Source organism: Bubalus kerabau, chromosome 14 (genome assembly GCF_029407905.1).
Source record: "Bubalus kerabau isolate K-KA32 ecotype Philippines breed swamp buffalo chromosome 14, PCC_UOA_SB_1v2, whole genome shotgun sequence".
Lineage (NCBI taxonomy): Eukaryota > Metazoa > Chordata > Mammalia > Artiodactyla > Bovidae > Bubalus > Bubalus kerabau.
Genome location: NC_073637.1, coordinates 67290986 through 67315140, shown reverse-complemented (window position 1 = coordinate 67315140; position 24155 = coordinate 67290986). Strand labels below are relative to the sequence as shown.

Sequence of the window (24155 nt, the reverse complement as noted above, 5' to 3'; positions counted from 1 at the left end):
TGCCGTAAGGGTGGTGTCATCTGCATATCTGAGGTTATTGATATCAAGGCAAATTCTAGGAATCAGCGAACTAAAATGGACTGGAATGGGTGATTCTTAGTTATTTACCTCTAAATTTCTAAATAAAATGCTTATATTGAAGTTTTCTTATCTTTTCATGTTTAGTTAGATTTTATAATACTATCTATACATACTATCTATTACAATAACCCTAATGCCTTAAAATAGCATAAGTTTACTGTTTTATTATAGTTCTGTAGTTTAAAGTCTAAAATGTTCTTGTACTAAAATCAAGGTGTCAGTAGAGTTGTGTTCTATGAAGCCTCTAGGAGAGAATCCATTTCCTTGCTTTTTGCACCTTATATAGGCCACCAGCATTCCTTGGTCTGGTCCTCATGCCCCATTTTCAAAGCCAGCAAAATGCATTTCTCTGGTAGTGCTTCTGTCATGACATGTCTTTCTCTGACTCCTATCTTCTGCTGCCTTCTTTTAATAATATTTTTTAAAACCCTGATGTTTACATGTGTTCCACCTGGATAATGTGGGATACTCTCCATATTTCAAATTAGCTTATTAGTAATTTTAATTCTTTTTTTTTTTTACATTAATATGCCTTTGTCATGTAAAATAGCATATTCTCAGATCCTGGGATTAGGATTTGGGCTTCTTGAGTGATGGTGGGATGGTATTATCCAGCCTATCAAGAGGATTTAGCTTTTATGGGCAGTTCTTACTATAGGCTCTGTTCTTCTGTTCTCCTAAGTCATCTAATTATATCACAGGTTTTGCTTAAATATATATTCAGTGTTAATATGTTATGGGCATGTATATATGAAATATACTGTCATTAAATGTTTTTGTTATGTAATTTTATCCTTGGGGTTAATAACTTAATATATTTATCAGGATAAATATAAAATAATAAGATAATTATTATCACCTAAGTTTTCTGATCCTAGTATCTATTTACCTGAAGTTCCTTTTCTGTTGTTTTTTTTATCTCTACTTTTCATTTTAGTGATTTATACCGAGTTTCTGATGATCCTTCATATTGTAGAATAAATTTTAAATAGCTAAAAATTGGAAAATAAATTGGAAACCTGTTTGTGAGGTTGAAGCTTACTGAATGGCAGGTGTCATTTTAGGAGTATTGGACACTTATTCATGTTTTCGGAGGTGAGGGGATAATGAGTTATCAGTATCTGTGGTTCACTTTTCTTGGATTGGCCAGTTTTCATAGAAATCCTTCCATTTCCTTGCTGCAGGTTTTAACTCTAGCATTCACGGTTCTTAGAGAGTAAAAGAAAAGATTTCATTATTCATTACATCTACTTTATATTCATTTTTAGACAGTCTCCCATTTTTAGTATGCACCCCTTTCCTTGTTAGTGTCCCTTAGTTCATTGTTCTTCTGGTTCAACTTCTCCATTGTTGGGATGTGAGTGGGATACTTTCATTGCTGCATGGATTAAGGCAAAGGATCTGTGGTCATTAGATAGACTTTCAGTCACTGCTCATCTTTTTGGCCTCATCTGCATTCCTGCCCTCGGAACTACCTGGCTTCTTTAATTCTTACCTTTCCTGGGCTTATTGCCAATCAACTTGCTTCTTAATATGGTAACTCACAGGCACTTTTCTGTAAGTCATCCTGTTGCTACTTGTTCATCAATATCGATCTTCTGAAATTTTGATTACACTGCTTGCCTCTTTGAGAGTTGCACTTTTAGCTCTTATCTTTCCATTTTCATTTCTTTGTTGGTATTGGACCCTAAAAATTAAGTCAGAAACAGGAATAAACTTATGTATCACTTGATCCTTAATCTTTTACCTCCACTCAGATATACAGCTTATTCTCATTAGTTTATGTTTTAATTTATCTGAATGATCATACTGAACACTGAGGGGTTAACATGTCTGTGAGGTTAGGAGAATTATGTTGGATAAAAAAGATGGTGGGCACCACTATTCAACATAGTTTTGGAAGTTTTATCCACGGCAAGCAGAGAAGAAAAAGAAATAAAAGGAATCCAGATTGGAAAAGAGGCAAAACTCTCACTGTTTGCAGATGACATGATCCTCTACATAGAAAACCCTAAAGACACCACCAGAAAATTACTGGAGCTAATCAGTGAATAAAGTCAAGTTGCAGGGTATAAAATTAACACACAGAAATTCCTTGCATTCCTATATACTAACAATGAAAAAACAGAGAAATTAAGGAAACAATTCATCATTGCAATGAAAAGAGTAAAATACTTAGGAATAAATCTACCTAAAGAAAGAAAAGACCTGTATGTAGAAGACTATAAACCATTGATAAAGGAAATCAAAGATAATACAAATAGATGGAGAAATATACCATGTTCATGGATCAGAAGAATCAGTATAGTGAAAATGAGCGTACTACCTACCGAAAGCAATCTATAGATTCCATGCAATCCCTATCAAGCTACCAACGGTATTTTTCACAGAACTAGAACAAATAAGTTCACAATTTGTATGGAAATACAAAAAACTTTGAATAGCCAAAGCAATCTTGAGAAAGAAGAATGGAACTGGAGGAGTCAACCTGCCTGACTTCAGACTATAGTACAAAGCTACGGTCATCCATACAGTTTGGTACTGGGGCAAAGACAGAAATATAGATCAGTGGAACAAGATAGAAAGCTCAGATAAATCCACGTACCTTTGGATACCTTATTTTTGACAAAGGAGGCAAGAAAATACAATGGAGAAAAGACAATCTCTTTAACAAGTGGTGCTCGGAAAACTGGTCAACCACTTGTAAAAGAATGAAACTAGAACACTTTCTAACACCGTACACAAAAATAAACTCAAAATGGATTAAAGGTCTAAACATAATACCAGAAACTATAAAACTTCTAGAGGAAAACATGGGCAAAACACTCTCTGACATAAATAACAGCAGGATCTTCTATGACCTACCTCCCAGAGTAATGGAAATAAAAGCAAAAATAAACAAATGGGACCTAATTCAACTTAAAAGCTTTTGCACAATGAAGGAAACTATAAGCAAGGTGAAATGACAGCCTTCAGAATGGGAGAAAATAGCAAACAAAGCAACTGACAAAGAATCTCAAAAATATACAAGCAGCTCATGCAACTCAATACCAGAAAAATAAACGACCTAATCAAAAAATGGGCCAAAAAACGAAACAGACATTTCTTCTAAGAAGACATACAGTTGGCTGACAAAGACATGAAAAGATGGTCAACATCACTCATTGTCAGAGAAATGCAAATCAAAAGTACAATGAGGTACCATCTCACGCTGGTCAGAATGGCTGCTATCAAGAAGTCTATGATAAATGCTAGATAGGGTGTCGTGGAAAGGAACCCTCTTACACTGTTGGTGGGAATGCAAACTAGTACAGCCCTATGGAGAACAGTGTGGAGATTCTTTAAAAAACTGGAAATAGAACCATATGACCCAGCAATCCCACTGCTGGGCACACATACTGAGGAAACCAGAATTGAAAGAGACATGTGTACCCATGTTCATCCCAGCACTGTTTACAATAGCTAGGACACGGAAACAACCTAGATGCCCATCGGCAGATGAATCGGTAAGAATGCTGTGGTATATATACACAATGGAATATTGCTCAGCTATTAAAAAGAACTCATTTGAATCAGTTCTAATGAGGTGGATGAAACTGGAACCTATTACACATTGTGAAGTAAGTCAGAAAGAAAAACACCAATACAGCATATTAACACATGTATAGAGAATTTAGAAAGATGGTAATGATAACTCTATATGCAAGACAGCAAAAGAGACACAGAGATAAAGAACAGACTTTTGGACTCTGTAGAAGGTGAGGGTGGGATGATTTGAGAGAATAGCTTTGAAACAGGTATATTAGCATATGTGAAATAGATTGCCAGTTCAGGTTTGATGCATGAGACAGAGCACTCAGGGCCGGTGCACTGGGATTACCTTGCGGGATGGGATGGGGAGGGAGGTGGGAGAGAGTTTCAGGATAGGGGGACAAATGTATACCATGGCTGATTTATGTCAATGTATGGCAAAAAGCACTACAATATTGTAATTAGCCTGCAATTAAAATAATTAAATTAATTAAAGAAAAGAGAAAGATGATGGGAAGAGAATCTGAATTAATGGTGTACCACAGGACTGAGATTGTGTGTTGAGTTAATATCATTCAGAAAAATACTAAAAGGACAAGAAATAACTATTATTTTATACTAAATTGTATTATGAAAATTCAGTATTTTTAGGTTATTCTATTGATAGTATATACCATGTGAAATTGTATTTCAATTGCAGTCCCTTAAGGATTCCTTCTTCCCTTCCTCTAGTAGATTTTGATAGCAATATTTGAGTAAATGCATACAACACTGCTTTGTGAAGTCATTATGTCAAATATAAGATACTGTCACTGTCTGTAATTGTTCTGTTGACTCATATCAGATGACTATACAACTTTCCAAAGTTTTACACGTCTTCCCTTTAATTAAGTTCCGTATAAAATTCAGATTTCTCAGAGTTAAATACCTTGAACAAACTGCAGTCTTTGGCCTCCACGTGAAACAGTAATTAATAGTGGCTTGCCTTAAGCCACATAACTACTAAATACATAATACTACCTATATCTGAAGCCTTGGCTTTTCAGTTTCAGAGTTTTTGGCCTTTTTGTTTCACCATTTCGTGTTCCTAACAGGAAGATTTCCTTTCACAATTTTAGGAAGCAGCATTCATTTAGCTTGAAAACAATGTGAGGGGTGCCCTGAGTTGTTCATTGCCAAGACTCTGTTCCTTTATCTCTTCCTAGTGCGTGTGTTTGGGGTATTTTACAAATTTTGGTTTGATGGTAGAGTGGAAATAAGCCAAGTTTATTTTTAAATTATTTTTATGAATACTATTTCTTGTTTAGAGCAATTTTAGGTTCACAGCAAAATTGAAGGGGAAGTCTGAAGTTTTCAATACAGTTTCTGCCTCCATATCAGTTTACATAGCTTCCCCCAATATTGACATCCCTCACCAGGGTGATATATTTGTCACAACTGATGAACCATGTTGAACACCATATCACTTAAGGTTCAGAATTTATATTACTAAGGTTATTTTTTATTAGCAGCTTTTCTCCATTGTTGAAGTGTATCAAGAGATGACTATAATTATCTTTTAAAAAATCTGAGGTTGAGCAATTAAAAGAAAATTACTTTAGGAAAAAAATTTTCTTACGGAGAAACTATACAGGATGTTTTAGTTTATAAAACATTTAAAAATATCTGAGAAGTTTAATGATAATTAAAAAGCGAAATAAATTCTTGATAGTTGTAATCTAAAATAAGATGCTTTATACATGTATGTCATTCTTATCAGAAGAGATTTCAGGCAAATTATTTTTTATTCAAATATAGTTGATTTACAGTGTTGTTTCAGTGTTTCAGGTATATAGCACAGTGATGCAGATAAATATATATTATTTTCTATTATTATAATATAGATTATTAGATTATTATAATAATCTGATAATAGATTATTATAATATCGAGTATGATTCCCTGTGCTATACATTACAGCTCTTCTGATAATACTCTTCAGAATCTTATCGCTATATATAGCACACAATAGATACTAACAAAGACTTAGACCTTTCATTTGAGATTCAAGGTAGAGCCTTAAACTTGGTGTAAACTTTGTAAAAGAAGCAGTTTATAAAGTAATTTTTTAAAAAGCCATGTTTGTCTATTTTTAGTTTTGCAGCCAACTGAACTATTTCAGTTCTAACCCTTGAGAGAATCTTTCATTTGCTCTTGCCTCCTGATTATTATCTAGATTCTTCAATTTTTTTCCCCCAAAAAACTGGTGTAGAATAAGAGTCTGACTCTGGGTGCTTGAATTAGAATAAGGTATTATTCCATTTTGTATCCCTCTCATCACTTAACATAATGATTGGAACAGGGTAAATTATCACTGATTATAACTTGTGCATCCACAGTAGATGTTAAATACGCTGAGGTAGCTCAGCTTCCTTTCTTATGAGGAGAAAAGTGATCCAAGCCTCCTCACTTTCTGACTTGAGCGTGGGCAAAATCCTTACTTCTCTAAACTTTGGTTTTCCTGAATATGAGATAGAATAGTAATAGCTATGTCTTTTTTTTTCTCTTTTGATATGAATAAAAATAGCAAATTAGATGTAGTGCATGGCACTTGACGTGCTCAGCGAATGTTAGGTGCTGTAATTAGCACTACTGCTACTACTGCTATTACGATTATTACTGTTACTGCTATGTTTATATCATATTGTAGGCATCGTTTTAACTTTCTGAAATACAACTTCTTAGTTTGTTGGTTCATAGATTTTTGAGAATTTGATAAAAGCTGATAAAATCATAGAAAAGATGTAAGTACATAGCATTTAGACTCCTGCTATGAGGATAATAGGTTCAAGTGGTGAATATTGGGAAATAGCAGCCAAATTGTTACATGTTCTTGTAACAGTCAAATAGAAATGAGCAAATTTAGAGTTTCTTCTGAAGCAAAGATTAGTATATGAGAGATGTTTCTCAAGATGATGTCCTTTAACTAGTGCATAACCATGTAGTGTTTTAGTGAAATTGCAGGCTTCCTGGGCCACATTTCACAAAGACTCTTTAGGCTTCTTGAACACACGGGAGTTTGAAATCAAAGATTTTGGTATAATGTTTAATATATCTGTCATAAAAGTTCATAGTTTTCTTAATTCTTCATACTTAGTTCTCCTTCATGAAGTTTCACATGTGAAGGATGATACGTATTTGATTGGAATGTGGAATGGGGAAAAGAAAGCCTCTTTTCATGAGTATTGGTGAAATGAGTGATGAAGTTTTCTGTGATAAGATCAAATTGTGTTAAATACCTCAGTTCTTCCTCTGCTGTAGGACTGTGCAGAGAGAAAATTACTGAACTCCTCTAATCCAGTGTATCCCAATTTGTAAGAATGAGAGAACAATGACATTTTTATTACCACCCTGTTTTGAGGATAGAATAAAATGCGTGGATAACACACAGTCCTTTGGCATATGTTAATGGATTAGAGTTCTTCACATTATCATCATTTTTTGTTGTTTACAGTAATATTAGTGTAATGTTCTTAAGGTTTCTCTGCCTTTTGAATTCTTACCTAGGCTTCAGGGCCAAAATGAGTTTCTCCTCTTTGAATTACATATTCCCTACCAGTTATGTCTTGGTAATTGTTTGCTTCTATGCTTTATGTCCTTCAGCAAGTCGCATACAGTAGAAAATATAATGCTCACTTTTTTTTATTAATTGATATAGAATCCCTTTAGTTTCTTTTAGCTACAGTTGGCATATCGATTTTGCTTATAAGCTATTGTATTTTAACTTAGGAGCTGTTTTGAGCTATCTTGTTTCTCTCTTTGCATCCTACCTGACCAAGATATTTTGAGGAGTCTGTTTATACAGGTAGTTTCATGCTAAAATTAATGCCTCTGCATAAGTGAAAGTCAGTTTATAAGTTAAATTTGTTTCAAATTGAAAATCTTACTCTATATTCTAAAACCAAATGTGATTCTTTTTTTAGTATCCATATTTTTAAACAACTTATTTGTTTAAAATTTGCATAATTATAGTTTTAAGAGTTCAACCTGTTTGTTTTAAAATTGCATCATTTTACCTTCTAAACACTAAACTGTGAAGCCTGACACAAATACTGTAAGAACATCTGAGGTAGATAATTAAAGTATAATTAAGTTTAAATGCCTCGGTGAAGGAGTATAAAAATTATTTAAATTCAATCGGCTAGTACATTTGCAGTTTTCTTTTATTAGGTGTGAAATCTAAGAATCCCCTGCCAACTCTTGAGGGCTCAATCCAGAATGTTGAATTGAAGTACTGCAGCACATCATTGGTCAAATGTGCCTCTGGGACCGTGGGATCAATAAAAATTTGTGCCAAAGCCCCAGGTATGTGCAGCTGGACCGTGTAAAACTTTATTGCCTGTATAGGAGAATTGGCCTTGCGTTTTACAAGGAGCGTTACTGAAACAAGAATTTACTCATTGTTCCTATGAATCAGAGGTTTTAAATTTTTTTATTTTACTTGAAAAAAATTGTTAATTGTGCCAGGATGATACTTCTTGACATTAATAAATTAATTTTTACTTAAGAAAAAAATATATTGCATGATTTTAAGAATGGGTATGAGGGAAGAAAAATTAAAGGAAAGTTTATTCTTACACTTTTTAGGGTAGAATAGGAGGTATAGATGTATATAACATTTAAAAATTAAATTAAAATGTTGCTAGTACAATGAAATTAAACAGAAACCGCAGCTGTTTTTCAACTTAAGGTTGTAATTGACTTTGCCTTCCTTCCAATACTTTTATTTCATAGTATTTTCCTTAAACTATTTGTTATTTAATTTTTTCCAGTGTCGATTAAATGTCTAGATAAGTTTAAAGAGGTATAGATTCCCTTGAATATTTACAATACAGTGTGTTCATGTTGTTTTATTTTATAAGCTTTTCTGAATGTGTTCTACATTCATCAAGTAAATACTAAAACATTTTAAGAGTTAAAAGTGCATTTAATTTTTATCAGTCATACTTTTTAGAATATAACTAAATGTACAACTAAAATTACTAAGTGTAAATAGAAATTTTAAATTGTTAGTATACTTTAAAATCAAGCATCCCCAGGCTACTCCTATATTTTTTTTGATAACCTTCTTTTTCATACATCTGTCTGTTCAGGTGACAGTGGAAAAGAGAAGTTGATTCCATTGCTTCAGGGTCCTTCTGACACTAAAGACCTTCATAGCAGCAAGTGGCTCAATGAGAGCAGAAAGCCAGAATCTCTCTTAGCTCCAGATTTGATAGCCTTCACAGTCCAGGTTCCACAGTGTATGGACTACTGTCACAGTTCCGGTAAGTACACCATTATTCACTTACTTTGAATTTTCTTTTCCAGCAAGACTTTTAAAAAAGGCACTTTCTTTCTTTCCTTCTCTCCTTTCCTTACCTTCCTTCCCCCCACCCCTCATTTTCATCCATTTTTCCTCTTTTTTTCATTTGTGTCCATTGGGATACACCCTGCAGTTATCCTCTTTGAAAATTCAAATGAAGTATTTTGTATCATTTTTGATAAATGATGTATTTACAAACAATAATGATTTTATTCTATTTTATTAAGAGATAATTTCTTTGTATGTGTAACAGTTAACTTCAGGTTCAGCCACTACTAAATCCAACTGAATTTTAAAATATATCATGTAATACATAGAAAGGAGTAAAAGAAATTTAAAACGTTGCAAAGAGAAAATATTTTTCTTGGGATAGTAGCACTTTGTGACCCATAGTTTGCCATATTAAAATAGGGGTTTGAGCGTTCTGTGTATTTACAAGAGGGAAAAGATATTGATGGTGTAAAAAAGGAAAAAAACGCAGAAGTAAGGCTCTTATTTCTTAGAATTAATTTTTTTTAGAAGCTCTTTGCCTAGAATCTATTTCATTTTATTTACTACCGTAATAGCAGATCCACACCTCTCACGATGAGAGGAGATATTAGAAGGATCAGTGAAGCCTGGGGATAAAGAGGTTGGTAAGGAGAGCCTGACGTCAGCAGTGAGTTCAGTTAGTCACTATGTCATTAGTGAAGCCAAGACAATGATGCTGGAAATAAAATAGCTAGATAGATATTCTTAAAGGGTCAGTGGTCTGAATTTCTTCTTTAGAATTAATTGGCCAGTGAGGTGATTTCAGACAGCTGCGTTAAGAGTAGAGCTCAATTAACAATATGTAACAAATACTGTAGCTTATAGAAAATGTATTAAGCTTAAGTTCAAACTAAGTTCACTTTGACTAAGTTCAAAGCAGAAACCATGAAAAGATTTGTAATTAGCTAGACAGAGATTGGGTGAACTCCCGGAGTTGGTGATGGACAGGGAGGCTTGGTGTGCTACGCTTCATGGGGTCGCAGAGAGTCGAACACAACTGAGTGAGTGAACTGGACTGAAGACAGAGATTATATGGACTGAATATTTGAAGCAGTGCACATATGCAGGGATGCAAAACCATTTGAAAGCAGAATTTGATATAGTAGCCTTTGTAGCTGAATGACATCCACACTAGAAACTGGAAATTAGTATTTGAAAGGTGAGTCTGAGAACCCCTGAATCAACATTCTTTTGAAGAGAACTCCTCACAAAGACATTTTCATCTTGATGAGAATGAGAGTGGAACCCTAAGGAAAAAAATGTAAGGATGAGGCCACTACCCATCCCTTACGGGTTAAAGACTTTACCAGTGGTTTAAGGTAGAGTGTGGTAAACATTTTACTAAACATTTTACTAACATTTTGGGCTTTGTGGGCCATATGGGCTCTGTTTGCATTCTGCTGTTTTAGCACACAAAAAAAGCCGTGAAAAAGTGAAAGTCCTGTCTGACTCTTTGCTCAGTCCTGTCTGACTCTTTGCAGCCCCAAGGACTGCAACGCTAGGCTCCTTTGTCCATGGGCTTTTCTAGACAAGAATACTAGAATACTAGAGTGGGTAGCCATTCCCTTCTCCAGGGGATCTTCTCAACCTGGAGACTAAACTTGGGTCTCCTGCACTGCAGGCAGATTCTTTTCACTGAGCCACCAGGGAAGACCAAAGATAGCCATTCCAGTAAAACTTCATTCACAAAACAGGAGGTGGGCAAGATTTAGCCTTTGTGGATCACCTACCCCTGCATTGGGAAAAATGATTAGTGGTTAAATCATGCTTTTTTTAAATGCCTATTTAATCATATTCTTTGAATATGTTATTGGAGAATCTCCTTTTTATAATTGTCCAAATAGTTTTTGGTAGGTTTTGTTTTCATATCATTAAATCATTAAAATGTTATTAGAATGACCAGACCATCTGGTTAGAATTTTGATACCTAAGAAGGAACTAAGGTTACTAGAATCTATTGCACATGCTTTTTTTTTTAATAGTTTATAAAAATAAAAATAATTTATCTATTTGGGTATGTAGATCTTAGTTGAGGCATGCAGGAGCTTTGTTGCGTCACGTGGGATCTTTCATTGTGGCTCATGGGCTTAGTGGCTCCATAGTATGTGAGATCTCTGGTTCCCCAACCAGAGATTGAAGCTGTGTCTCCTGCATTGCAAAGTGGATTCTTAACCACCAGACCACCATGGAAGTCCCTACTGTATATTCCTACATAGGATAGGGACTCTTCATTTTTTTGTTTTGCCATGTGTACCACTAGAAAGAACTGAATCAAGCATATTTAGATAATACTCTGATCTTTCTCATAACAGTATTTGTATTATTTTTTGTAATCTAAATGCATATTCATGATCTCAATATATATATTTGCATTTTGAACCTTTATATAAAAGTAAAGTACTGTAAAAATGATACATATGATATTTCTAAGATAAAGTTTTATAGTTTTTCTTCTGTTAAGGAGATTCATCTAATGTTCAACATAAGTGTTAACGTTTAGTGATATGTTTATGGATTTGCATGTAAAATTTTAATATGATCATGCATTTGGTTCTTTGAAAATATTCCTTGGGTGTGTTTTAATCCTAAAATGTAAGGTGTTTTTAGTTAAACTACATTCACATACTTTATTTAGGGTATTTTTAAATTTAAATTTTCCATCCATCTTGGGAACTGCCACCCACATTCATGGCTTAGGTATTTATGATATGGTAGTTATGATATGGTTATGAGAGAGCTCATAAGTATTATTTTTAAAAGCTATTTCTAAAATAATATTAATCTCACATTCCTGTAAAAATGTTTAGAGAGTGTGTGTTTATCTGTGTGTGTGTGTATATGACTGATGGTATAAACAAGTTGTAAATAAATTTTAAATGAAGAAATAATTTATTAACAATCCTTTACAAGTTTATTGAAATATAACCCTTTCAGCAAGTTCTTTCCTAGCCACTGTATATAAAAACTTTTTTCTCTCTTGTTTGCATATATGTGCATACTCAGAGTTAAAGAATTTGCCTGCCAATGCAGGGGATGCGGGTTCGATCCCTAGTTCGGGGAGATCCCCTGGAGAAGGAAATGGCAACCTACTCCAGTATTTTTGCCTGAAAAATCCCATGGACAGAGGAACATGGCAGACTGTAGTCTGTAGGGTTGCAAAAGAGTCTCACAGGACTTAGTGACTAAACACACATTCACACTAACACATTTTATTTTCTTACTATTCTAAAGTTTTTCTTATCACACTCTGTCATAATATGTATATTACTGATTTGTCTTGTTGAGATTTTTTTTTTTCCTGCTGTTAGAATTTAATGTTTTATTATGGCTGGAATTTTTTGTCTTTCTTGATCACAGATGTATTCCTAGTGTCTAGAACAATATCCCACAAGTAGTAGGCTATCAACGAATATTTACTGAATGAATGAGCAAGTAAGTGATGATTGTATTTGCTTTTCTTTGGTTTTTGAGGCTGGAGCACCCATGAGTCATTACTGATGTTTGCTTCAGGAGGGGGAAAAGATTCTGGATAGAATTCTGAACTCTTCTAGATGAACAATTAATGGAAGCACAAGTAATCCCTGCTGTCTTTTTTAGAGACAGACCATCCAAAAGAGGTTGTTAATGTGCTTTTCCCATTGATTTATATAATTTGAATGAGAGGTTTTGGAATGTGGCGGATGGTGTATTTTAGAGGAGTTTGGTGATCATTCTGATTGGATTCTGATTATCACGGCATCCTGTGTGGAACACAACTGCTTTTGTGCATATGCTCCTAAATTGAAGGGGGTTATTGAAATTGGGGACCAGATAATGTTGTGAATATTATTGAATATATTAGGAAGTGAGTTTTGAGAGAAGCTCACTCAGGATAAAGAGGCAGAGTTTTTTGACTGTGACTTCAGAATGTGAGAAAATGAACTTTTTAAATGGGATTAAATATAATTGACTAAAAGAAGTATTAACAGTATTAATAAAACTTATTATGGACACACTATTTTGCAACTTATAAATCACTTGCATGTAAGTTTTTCAATTAGTTTACAAAATAAGACTGTTTTCAGCACAACAAATTTAGTTTGTCTAACAGAGGAGGAAATTGAGGCTCAGAAATCGTCCAAATGTTTAACAAGTCAGACTTTGATTCTGAATATGGATCTTCTAACTGTATAATATTTTTCCACTGTCTTTTCCACCAAAGAGGCTTGAAATTGTCCAAATGTTTCTGAACCAAATAGGCACAAAAATTGTCCAAATGTTTAACAAGTCAGACTTTGAATCTGAATATGGGTCTTCTAAATGTATAATATTTTTCTACTGTCTATTCCACAGGTTATTTATTATTGTGTCTTTGATTCTTAACATCCATATTGTAAACATTGTACCACCCAGCCTTATACATTCTTAACTTTGAGAATCTCCTTCTTTCAGTTCAGTTCAGTTTAGTCGCTCAGTCGTGTCCGACTCTTTGCGACCCCATGAATCACAGCACGCCAGGCCTCCCTGTCCATCACCAACTCCCGGAGTTCACTCAGACTCACGTCCGTCGAGTCAGTGATGCCATCCAGCCATCTCATCCTCTGTCGTCCCCTTCTCCTCTTGCCCCCAATCCCTCCCAGCATCAGAGTCTTTTCCAATGAGTCAGTCTTCGCATGAGGTGGCCAAAGTACTGGAGTTTCAGCTTTAGCATCATTCCTTCCAAAGAAATCCCAGGGCTGATCTCGTTTAGAATGGACTGGTTGGCTCTCCTCGCAGTCCAACGGACTCTCAAGTCTTCTCCAACACCACAGTTCAAAAGCATCAATTCTTTGGCGCTCAGCCTTCTTTACAGTCCAACTCTCACATCCATACATGACCACTGGAAAAACCATAGCCTTGACTAGACGGACCTTTGTTGGCAAAGTAATGTCTCTGCTTTTGAATATGCTCTCTAGGTTGGTCATAACTTTCCTTCCAAGGAGTGAGCGTCTTTTAATTTCATGGCTGCAATCACCATCTGCAGTGATTTTGGAGCCCCAAAAAATAAAGTCTGACACTGTTTCCACTGTTTCCCCATCCATTTCCCATGAAGTGATGGGACCAGATGCCATGATCTTCATTTTGTGAATGTTGAGCTTTAAGCCAACTTTTTCACTCTCCACTTTCACTTTGAGAATCTCCTTCTTTAGTTCATATTTATTGTTGTTTAGTCACAAGAAGTTGTGTCGAACTCCTTGTGACCCCGTGGACTGTAGCCTGCCAGGCTCCTCTGTCCATGGGATTTTCCAGTTAAGAATACTGGAGTGGGTTGCCATTTATTTGTCTAGGGGATCTTCCCAGCCCAGGGATTGATCCTCTGTCTCCTGCATTGGCAGGTGGATTGTCTATGGCTTAGTCACTTGGAAAGCCCTGACTTCATCTTAAATACTATCAAAAGAGCCACACTTCCATGATGTCACAGGAGTGCTTTGTCTTTGAAGTCTTAGCAGCTCCATTTTCTCTTTTCCTTCTCCCCCCTTGATCACTTTCTCCATTTGACTGGCGCTGATTCCAGCGAAGGAGCCAAAAGCTCCTATGGGAGTCCAGTGCAGCCCACCTTCTGAATTCATTGCTACTATTCACAGGAATCAGTGGCACTTCTGTTACTTACGTTTGTATAGATAAATAGAGAGACTAGATTCTTCTTCACTTCCTTCAGAAGTAGAAGTATGTGGTGACTATAAGTTGTGTATGTAAAATATTTTAAAATAGGTTCTCAACATTTTGTCTTTTCTTTTTTTAAATATAAACTTTAGCTCTTCTTTATATGCTATATTTTGCCTATGATTTATAGCAGGTTCTGCTTGTTAAAAAGTTCTTAGTCTTTGTTAATCTGATCCTAATGTATAGATAAATTTTCGAGTGCCTGCTATTTAGAAATATAAAATGACTACAAAATACTATCAGCTTAGGATCAAAGGGAACTGACAGGACAGTCATTCCAATTTATGAGTCAGTGTTAGCAGCCTTTTTGCTGTGTCCCTCTTTTTCTCTGTGCTTCAGATCTCTTGGCCTTCTTTGAATTTCTCAGTGGTGATTACGATTTTGCATATTGTTTTTTTTTCTTCTGTCTGGGATTCTTACAACTGTCCTTACCCTTTTAACTTATCCCTCTTCAATTTCAGCTTAGTGTTGAGGTCTTAGCTCACCTACGATATCTTCAAGTAAGCCCGAAGGCTGCTTTTTCCCTTCCTGCCTTCCCAGTTTTCGTATTTCTGTTACATTCATTTTCATAATTCACTGTATATTTCTTTCATAGCACTTAATGACAGTAGTATTCACGTAGCTGTGTGACTTGAATGCTGTCTGTCTTCACCATTTGACAGTTCTGAGAGGACAGAGTTAGTCACTGGCTGCTTATCATTTTATCTCCAGTACCTAACATTTCCTGACATATAGGGAATTCTTAGAAAATCTTTTATTGAGTGAATGAATAAATGGATTATTATGACAGCCAACAAAGGTCCGTCTAGTCAAGGCTATGGTTTTTCCTGTGGTCATGGATGGATGTGAGAGTTGGACTGTGAAGAAGGCTGAGCGCCCAAGAATTGATGCTTTTGAACTGTGGTGTTGGAGAAGACTCTTGAGAGTCCCTTGGACTGCAAGGAGATCCAACCAGTCCATTCTGAAGGAGATCAGCCCTGGGATTTCTTTGGAGGGAATGATGCTAAAGCTGAAAGTCCAGTACTTTGGCCACCTCATGCGAAGAGTTGACTCAGTGGAAAAGACTCTGACGATGCTGGGAGGGATTGGGGGCAGGAGGAGAAGGGGACGACAGAGGATGAGATGGCTGGATGGCATCACTGACTCGATGGACGTGAGTCTGAGTGAACTCTGGGAGTTGGTGATGGACAGGGAGGCCTGGCGTGCTGTGAATCATGGGGTCGCAAAGAGGCCAACATGACTGAGCGACTGATCTGATCTGATCTGATGAATGTATTTGACAGATAAATGGTAAGTTCTTAATGTAATACATGTTGACCATCTACCCTCTTCTCTCCCGATTTCTTCCTCTTCTCCCTTCTCCAGACATACACACACACACCCACACACACCTCCCACCCCCCATTGGAGAGAATACCTACCAGTATCTTTCTTTGTTAAACAGATATGTTTAGTATTATGTCCTAAGTTTGTTGGACTGAAGTTTCCATTTATTAGTCTTATAAGTGACATGAAATAATGTGTGTGTGTGTAGTATGTGCGTGCACACATGTGTGTGTATATGTGCATGCACATGTGTGCTCAGTGGTGTCTGACTCTTGGCAACCCCATTGACTATAGCCTGCCTGACAGGCTCCTCTGTCCTTGGAATTTTCCAGGCAAGAATACTGGAGCAGGTTGCCATTTCCTTCTTCAGGGGATCTTCCCAACCCAGGTGTCAAATCTGTGTCTCTTGCATCTCTTGCATTGGCAGGCGGATTCTTTACCATTGAGCCACCTGGGAATCAACCCTATATATACCTGACAAAACTTATTATCTTATGTTTCATTGGCATTTATGTATGATCATACCTTTTCCATTGAAACCTTCATCTCTCTTGGCCCTCAGAAGTTATAACACCTGATATCTTTTGCTTTTTTGTACATACTGTGAATGGCGACAATGACTGCTCTTTATTCTGGACTAGCTTTTAAAGGATATTTGTATAGTGAACAGTATTGGGAGATAGATCCAGTGTCCCTCTAGAGCCAATGGAGTGCCTGCTTACTGCCCATTGTAAAAGATTTGGTTCCTCAACACAGGGTTCATTTCTCCTTTTTTTATTTGAAGTACTGTTGATTTACAGTGTTGAATTAGTTTCAGGTACAGGATTCATTTCTTATAATGCATTCCACTGCATGTGCAGTCATCTACCCGGATACATCTTTGTTGTTTCTCTGTGAAACTGGAGGGCAAAAGGAACTGTTATAAATACATATGTTGATACTCATGCTGCTTGCTGGGCCATGGGTAATATAGTCCTTTGTCTGACTCAGGAGTCTCCTGTCTTCCACGTCATTCATTATAGCTCACAGTTCTTGACACTAGTGCAGTATAGTCTGTTGGTTCTCCTTACTGAACCATCTTCATTTCCTTCCTCAGGTGCGTTTCTTTCCTTTGTATCTTAAGTATGTGTTGTTTCTGATAGTGTGACCAGTCCTCTTCTGTTTATTTGATTTAACCAACTGTGTGTGTGTGTGTGTGTGTGTGTGTGTATTTAGCAGCCAACCCTATGTGTATATCTCTGTGTCCATTTATTTTCTCTTTAGAGCCAAACTCCAAATTTTAACCGCCTCTTGAACATTGCCCAATGGATATTTTACTGTTGCCTAACATATTTAAAGCAAAACTCAGTGTAGTTTCCCTCATCCCACCTGATACTACATCATTCAATTTCAGTTAATGGCACTGCTGCTGCTGCTAAGTTGCTTCAGTCGTGTCTGACTCTGTGCAACCCCATAGACGGCAGCCCACCAGGCTTCCCCATTCCTCGGATTCTCCAGGCAGGAACACTGAAGTGGGTTGCCATTTTCTTCTCCAATGCATGAAAGTGAAAAGTGAAAGTGAAAAGTAAAAGTGAAGTCGCTCAGTCGTGTCCAACTCTTAGCAACCCCGTGGACTGCAGCCTACCAGGCTCCTCCGTCCATGCGATTTTCCAGGCAAGAGTACTGGAGTGGGGTGTCATTGCCTTCTCCAGTTAATGGCACTACATACCTCTTAATGATGAAAATTTAAGCACTAGGTTAATTGCACCTTCTTTCTCCCCTGCATATGGTAGATGTTCCACAAAACTTTTGTTTTTAAACTGAGTAGTCCAGGATAAACAGAATAAATTTAGTCACTTCCATGTGATTTGCCTTCATACTTCCATGACATGTTTGAAAAAATCTCTTTTAAAATTTAATAGAATCCTTCATATAGCACAAATTATGGTGTATTTTCCAGGTATATATTAATGAACTTCTATTCAGTTATTACTTGTCTTGAACTTTTGTGCCGCTGGAAATTAGAGTTTTTCACACAAGCTACTGTTAAGACACTGTTCTGTATTTTGTAATCTTAATAAATTTATTAATTTCATTTAATCCTAGAAAATTTCATCTAATTGATTTTGTTCAGCATTAAGGAAGATGATCTTTTAAAATCAGGTTGTAGTTACTTTTGCAAATAAGATGAACATGCTGTATTTGCTTTTGACATATAAAACTCAAAACAGCTATTTCTTTCTAATACTAGAAAAACAGAATTAAATGATTTTGAGGATATATAAAAAATCATTTAAAACAACTGTACCTTAAAATGTCATTTAATTTATAAGATAGTTTAAGCTGAACTTTCTATTCCCTGGTTTTAATCAGTTTCAGAAATTGTTTTGACTTTACTAGATTGGCCTGTATTAAAAGTTATTTTATATTCTACCCATAAAATATGTACTTTTGAGTGTAGTTTTTGGGAAGGACAGTCACAGTTCTGTTCTCTGGAAACTCATATTTAAATTGGGGAGATAGTTTTCTTTCCTGAAAATATACCAGCAAACACACACACTCTTCTTTCACCATTTTTAGTTGGTTGGTTAGGATATGGATTGTTAAGTAATCTTTAAAATGAAGACAGTATATTTTGGATTGTAAATTTTAATTTGGGAGAAATGTTTTTTGTTGTTGCTCAAAAAAATTCTTCTCATAATGTAGAATTAAGTAAATTGCCTTGAAGTTATATTTTTAGTATTTTTGACAGGATACATGAGTCAGAACGCTTATATATTGTAGCAATTAAAGACAATTCACATTTGTGGTTTGGGCATAAACGTGTAAAAATTATACCCATCTATCTTGTTACATTTCCTCTCTGCTCCCCGAGGACTTTACTATGTACTTTATCTGTGATTGCTGCCAGTTTTCTATCATGTTCCCACTGGGCTTCTGGTGCAAAAAATCTTATCCTCTTGATGACAGAGCTTGCCTGAATGATTTCATGCTCCTAGCATTTTTGTTCACGGGAATTAGGGGCAAAATGTAACTACAGCTGAACAGAACGTCTATTTTTGTAATTTTGGAGTTTAGGCTCTGTTATTGGAACTAAATGAAGAGATGCAGGTGTTCTCCAGTCCAAGCCCTTTGGGAGTTTTGATGGTAGATGCTTGAAAAGAAAATGCATGTGTTTCCAGAGTCAAACAGCAGCTGTGAGACAAGGATTTATGTTTTTCTCAGAACTTTGGGATTTCAAAATGTTACATTTAATCACAAGCACAGAAAGGGGAGCAAATGTTAAAGATGTTACGCATAAAAGTAAGTTTACTGATTTCTTTACCATATGAACTATTTGTGGGAATATAGGAGCATGGTGATTTTTAATCAGAATATAAACAATTTATAAAGGATTATGGTAGTTACCAGGACATAGCCTTTTGAGAATGTTGCATTTGTAGCACAGAGAATTTTTTATCCTACTAAGGATTATGCATTTTTTTTTTTCATTTAGACAGATACACAGATACACACACATATACAATGAAAGGTTTGATAAAATTTTTGCCAAATGCGTTTTTATTATAACTTTTGGGGCAGAAGTTTAAAAAAACATTTTATATTAACACAGCCCAAGGTTTTTAAGTATAAGAAAAAAAAATTCTATCTAGCATAGTAAGTAAGGGAATTTTGCACATACATAAATCATACGTTTATCTGTATTAAAGCAGATATACATTTAAAACTTTGTTTTCTTTTTCAAATCATAAAGTTTGTCTTATGGTTGATTCATCTTTAGCTAAGGAAAACTCGCCCATATTTCTTTGCTACTCTCATATTTTATGTTTTTTGTTTTTTTTTAAGTAAAATTATTCACTCATTCAACAAATTTTTTGCAAGTTTTCTGTGTATAGAAATAGTGCATCAAAATCTTTACTGTAAAGAAATTTATGATATATTGAGGAGATAGGCATATAAACGCCAAGACTAAATCAATGAATAAATGAATGAATGACTTACTAAAACAGCTTATATTTTGAGTGCAGCTTTACCCATTGTAAGCTATATTACTTTGAGCAAATTAAACTCCTGAGATTGCTTTCTCATCTGTAAGATGAGTGTATTTTTATCTGATTGTTAGGATTGTTATGTACATTAAATTACACACTCTGTCTTCAAGTCCATTGTAATTGTAAAACATAATGCAAACTCTAAGTATTAACTTTATTCTATCCAAAGTAGTAATCTTTCTTAATCATTATTTTTATTGAAGGCTCATGGTTTTTCTCTTGAATCCTTTTCTTTCCTATCATGTTCTCTGTATGTCAACTGGTCCCTGTCCACTTTAAATTTTCCTCCAAGTTAACTGTGTAAACCTGTGTTTCTGAAGCTACAAGCAAATCCTTTACCTAGTCCCAGGATTCTACCTTCTTCCAGATTGAAATGTCTGCTGGATGGCATAATAGTAGGAGTCAGAAACAGTTCAATAGCAACAGAAAATTACTTTGCTTGCTTCTTTGAAAGGTCCCATATTCTGGAAGAAAGGCAATGCAAGGAATCTCGTGAGACTTGTGGGTGACCGGTTGTTTTCCTTATTTATAGCACAAATTCAAAAATTTGTATTTTTTTTACTGCTTGTGTAGTAAAAAGAAACTGGTATTCTGAGTAAGTGATAGCTTTATTTGTAAATTATTATATAAGAAGTATTTTACATTGTAATGAGCTTTAAGGAAATTCAACATAAAATATATAATGTTTTGTGTATTTTCAATGGATCAAAAAGCTAACATTATTACTTCAGTTTATTTTTATATTTTAGATAATGATGTCTTCAAAACGAGTTTTTGTTTTTACATTTTCTATGTAGATTTTGAAGTTAGCTGTATAGTAGCTGTCATATTGGTCAAATGAGACGTAGAAGCCTTAGTGAACCACTAGGAGTTGATTTACAAAACAGGAGTAAATTGCCTATCACTTTTTGCTACTTGCTTCTTCCCCTAGTTGCTGTTTCCCTTCCAGAAGAAACTTCACTCGAGATCGCTTTGCATCTGTTCTGTCAGCACAGTATTCACAGCAGGCATCCTGAGGCAGTTAATTCATTTTGTAAATAAATGATGATAGTTGTCTGTTAATGTGTAAGAATTGAATCACTTTTCTAAGATTGTTTTGTTTTAATTATACCTTCTTCTAACTTCTATCCTTACTCCTTCTCTTCTTTCTTCTCTCTCTCTCTTCTCTCTTCCTAATTAATAACCTCCTTCTAAGCAGCACCATATCACAGGGCAAACAGGCATAACTCTTTATAGGATTCTTTCCGCATGAAACTGGTCAGGATCATAACAAGTACATATAAGTATTTGGTAAATACAGACGTCCTAAGGAAATAATTTTTGCCTTTTGATATAATCTTTTTGTCTTCAGGCCCACATCATTTTATTTCTAACTTGATCTGTGGGGGGAAAATTTAGTCTGGCTTCAGCCTGTTAAAGAATGTTTTTAAAAAGTGAAATCTTGTCTCTCATATATATATATATATATAAAATGGACAAATGTTAAAGATTATTATCTCATATAAGTATAAAATGAATGAATTTTAAAGATTATTAACATCATTGTCGATGAGAGAACCAGTCAGGTGTTACAACTAGATCAAAGGAGAGTTTATAAAAAGACATTTTTAGATCAGTACTACTGTAATAAATTTGGAAATGGACACAAAACAGGCTCCTTCTGCAGTGAGGGAGGGAGGTCATTTGTATTTCTACCTGACAATTTATTTGCATTTGTAGTGAATAATTCTTTTGCATTGCTATCGCTTATCTATAATTTAGAGATTTGTAAGAGAACTCAAGGGCAATGATAGGTACAGAGTCCCTCTAGAATCAGACTCAGATAAACTCTGAAGGTGTACTCTGAACAATGCAGAGCTCTTCACTGAAACACAATTTTTTCCCTATAAGCCTTATGGAATTCCAGATGGCTAGGCTATTGTTAGCTGAGACTGTTTAAGTATAGAAGCAGGTCAGAAGTAATTTTGTGAAGCAAATATTCAGTACATGGAAGAAAAAGTAAAGGAAAATAATACTACCGGCAGAGGGCAGTGATGAAGTTAACAGTTTCCTCTCATCAAAGGATACATTGATTGTTGAAGAATTCTGGGCTAATTCTGTAGACCTTAATTTGAATTTAACTTTTGAAATCTTGTCATATTAAGTTCCCTTCAACCAGGTGCTTTGTTAGCATCTGCAACTAAAAAAGGCCTTATCTTTATTTATTTTGTTAATATATAAGATATTTTGACCTGGTTTTAAAGTAAATAACGTGTTCTAACTTATTAAAAGGCTTTCCTGGTCAAAGTATTGATACAACAAAAATTTGAATACCTTCTCTGTATCTCATGCTGCTTTAAGTATTGAGAAAGATGATTTCACACACACACACACACACACACACACACACAGAGGAAAGAGGAGTTGTTGAACCTCACAGAAGTAACCTTTGCTTGATTATGACATTTTTATTTTACTGGACAATTGTATTTTTTCTTTGAGAATTAAATGTTTTATACAGTATTATCTAAATTATAAGAAGCCTTTCTTCAAATGTGAAAATTACATCTTATCTGATATTTTCCACTGAAGAGATGGAATTCTGAAATACTGTGAAAGTGTTTGTAAGAATATAGTAGACAGAGTTGTGCAGAACTCAGTTATAAATAAATAGCAATAAAGAAAATAAAAAATTCATCACAGGAAGATGGCATTTCATTTCATTTTCATTTAAATGATGACATTTCATTTTTACTTAAATGAAAATGGGGTGGGACTATTAATTTGTGCAAACTCTCCAGAAATCAATTTAGCAAAACTTATTAAGGACTTTAAAAATGGTCATTAGTCATAATTATACTTTAAAGACTATATCATTAAAGGAGTAATCCCCTTTAAGTGCACTTAAAGACTTGTATTTAAAACATAAGCGTAATCATATCAGCTTACTTATAATAATCACAAATTTTCCTTGTTGTCCAATAGTAGGGAAATTATAAAGATAAATTTAAAGAAGAGCATCTTTGAAATCAAGCAATAGAAAATATATATCATGGAAAAATGTTTATAATAAAAGCTATGTGGAAAAATGTTAAACCTATATATAATAAAATTTGGGTTTAAAAAATTTTCTGTTAATATATGTATATACATATATATTTACATATATTACAAAAATTAATTTTTAATAATGATTATCAGTGTTTTATGGGATTGTGAGTCATTTCCCATTAATATTTATATTCATAGGAAGAGTATTTGGTTTTTTCTGCCAACAGTATGCTTAAATATTTCTTTTTGAAAATGCTTATTTTCAACTATTTTATGGATTATTATGGTTATCTTGCTCACAATTAAGCATTCTTGCACATTAAATCATATACAATCTTTGATATATAAATAGAATTTCACTTTGAAAACAACATGTGTGTCCTAAAATCTAGAGTTTACAGCTTAGTTTTTATAGATACTTTGGGGGGTGTTAGTGTATAGCTGAATAAAATAACAGATTTTAGGAGGGCATAATTTCCATTTCTCAAATAGTTTCAGTCTTGTGATTAAAATGTTTAAAATGATTTTATTTTTCCTTTAACTTGTTTTGTATTTATAAAGTGTCTTCCTATTCAGCTATCTGGGATCATTCTACACAAAAACGCTGCAGTAAAATTTGATTTAAGCTTGCACTTATGAATTAGCTCTTTGAATATTTGAATGGTTAGGATATTTGAATACAGATGTGAATATTTGAACACATAAGATCAAATAATTGTCATAGTTAAAATTCAAGGCCAACTCAATAAATTTCTTCTTAAACTAACAGTGAAGTTGAAATACTCTTTTTTTAGTGAAAACTAGTATAAATGAGTACTCTAAAAATAGTACTTTAATGGAAGAATAAATAAAAAAAAATCTTCATATCTATAATTGTTCTGTTTCAGGTAAAAGTAGACTTATGCAAATAGAATACTAAAAAGATACTTTTAGAGAGACAGTTAAAGATATTTACTGGCATTTCACAGACATTACAGGTTGATAACAATGTGGCTTTTTGTTGTTTTACTGTCATTTCCAAATAGTTAATTTTATTCTTCATTCAAGCATAATTTATGATTATTAGACATGATTAAGTTTACTTCTAGGGATTCCTAGGT

General features: G+C 34.6%; 1 protein-coding gene across 32 annotated transcripts in view; it reads left to right on the top strand.

The window, feature by feature from the left end:
• Window positions 1–24155, top strand: part of VPS13B (vacuolar protein sorting 13 homolog B) — an 851071-nt gene that overhangs the window by 248543 nt on the left and 578373 nt on the right. For 26 of the 32 annotated variants that reach the window (XR_008702388.1, XM_055546536.1, XM_055546537.1 and 23 more), the window contains 2 exons: window positions 7822–7956; window positions 8745–8918. Coding sequence is in view for 31 of the 32 variants with exons in the window: in XM_055546536.1 (XP_055402511.1) it covers window positions 7822–7956; window positions 8745–8918 (309 nt within the window). In the remaining variant the exon portion in view is untranslated. Of the gene's footprint in view, window positions 1–7821; window positions 7957–8744; window positions 8919–12343; window positions 12419–12457; window positions 13114–17387; window positions 18060–19051; window positions 19090–20956; window positions 22400–24155 lie in introns of those variants that run through there. The other 6 variants (XM_055546562.1, XM_055546560.1, XM_055546559.1 and 3 more) reach the window with 6 other exon arrangements.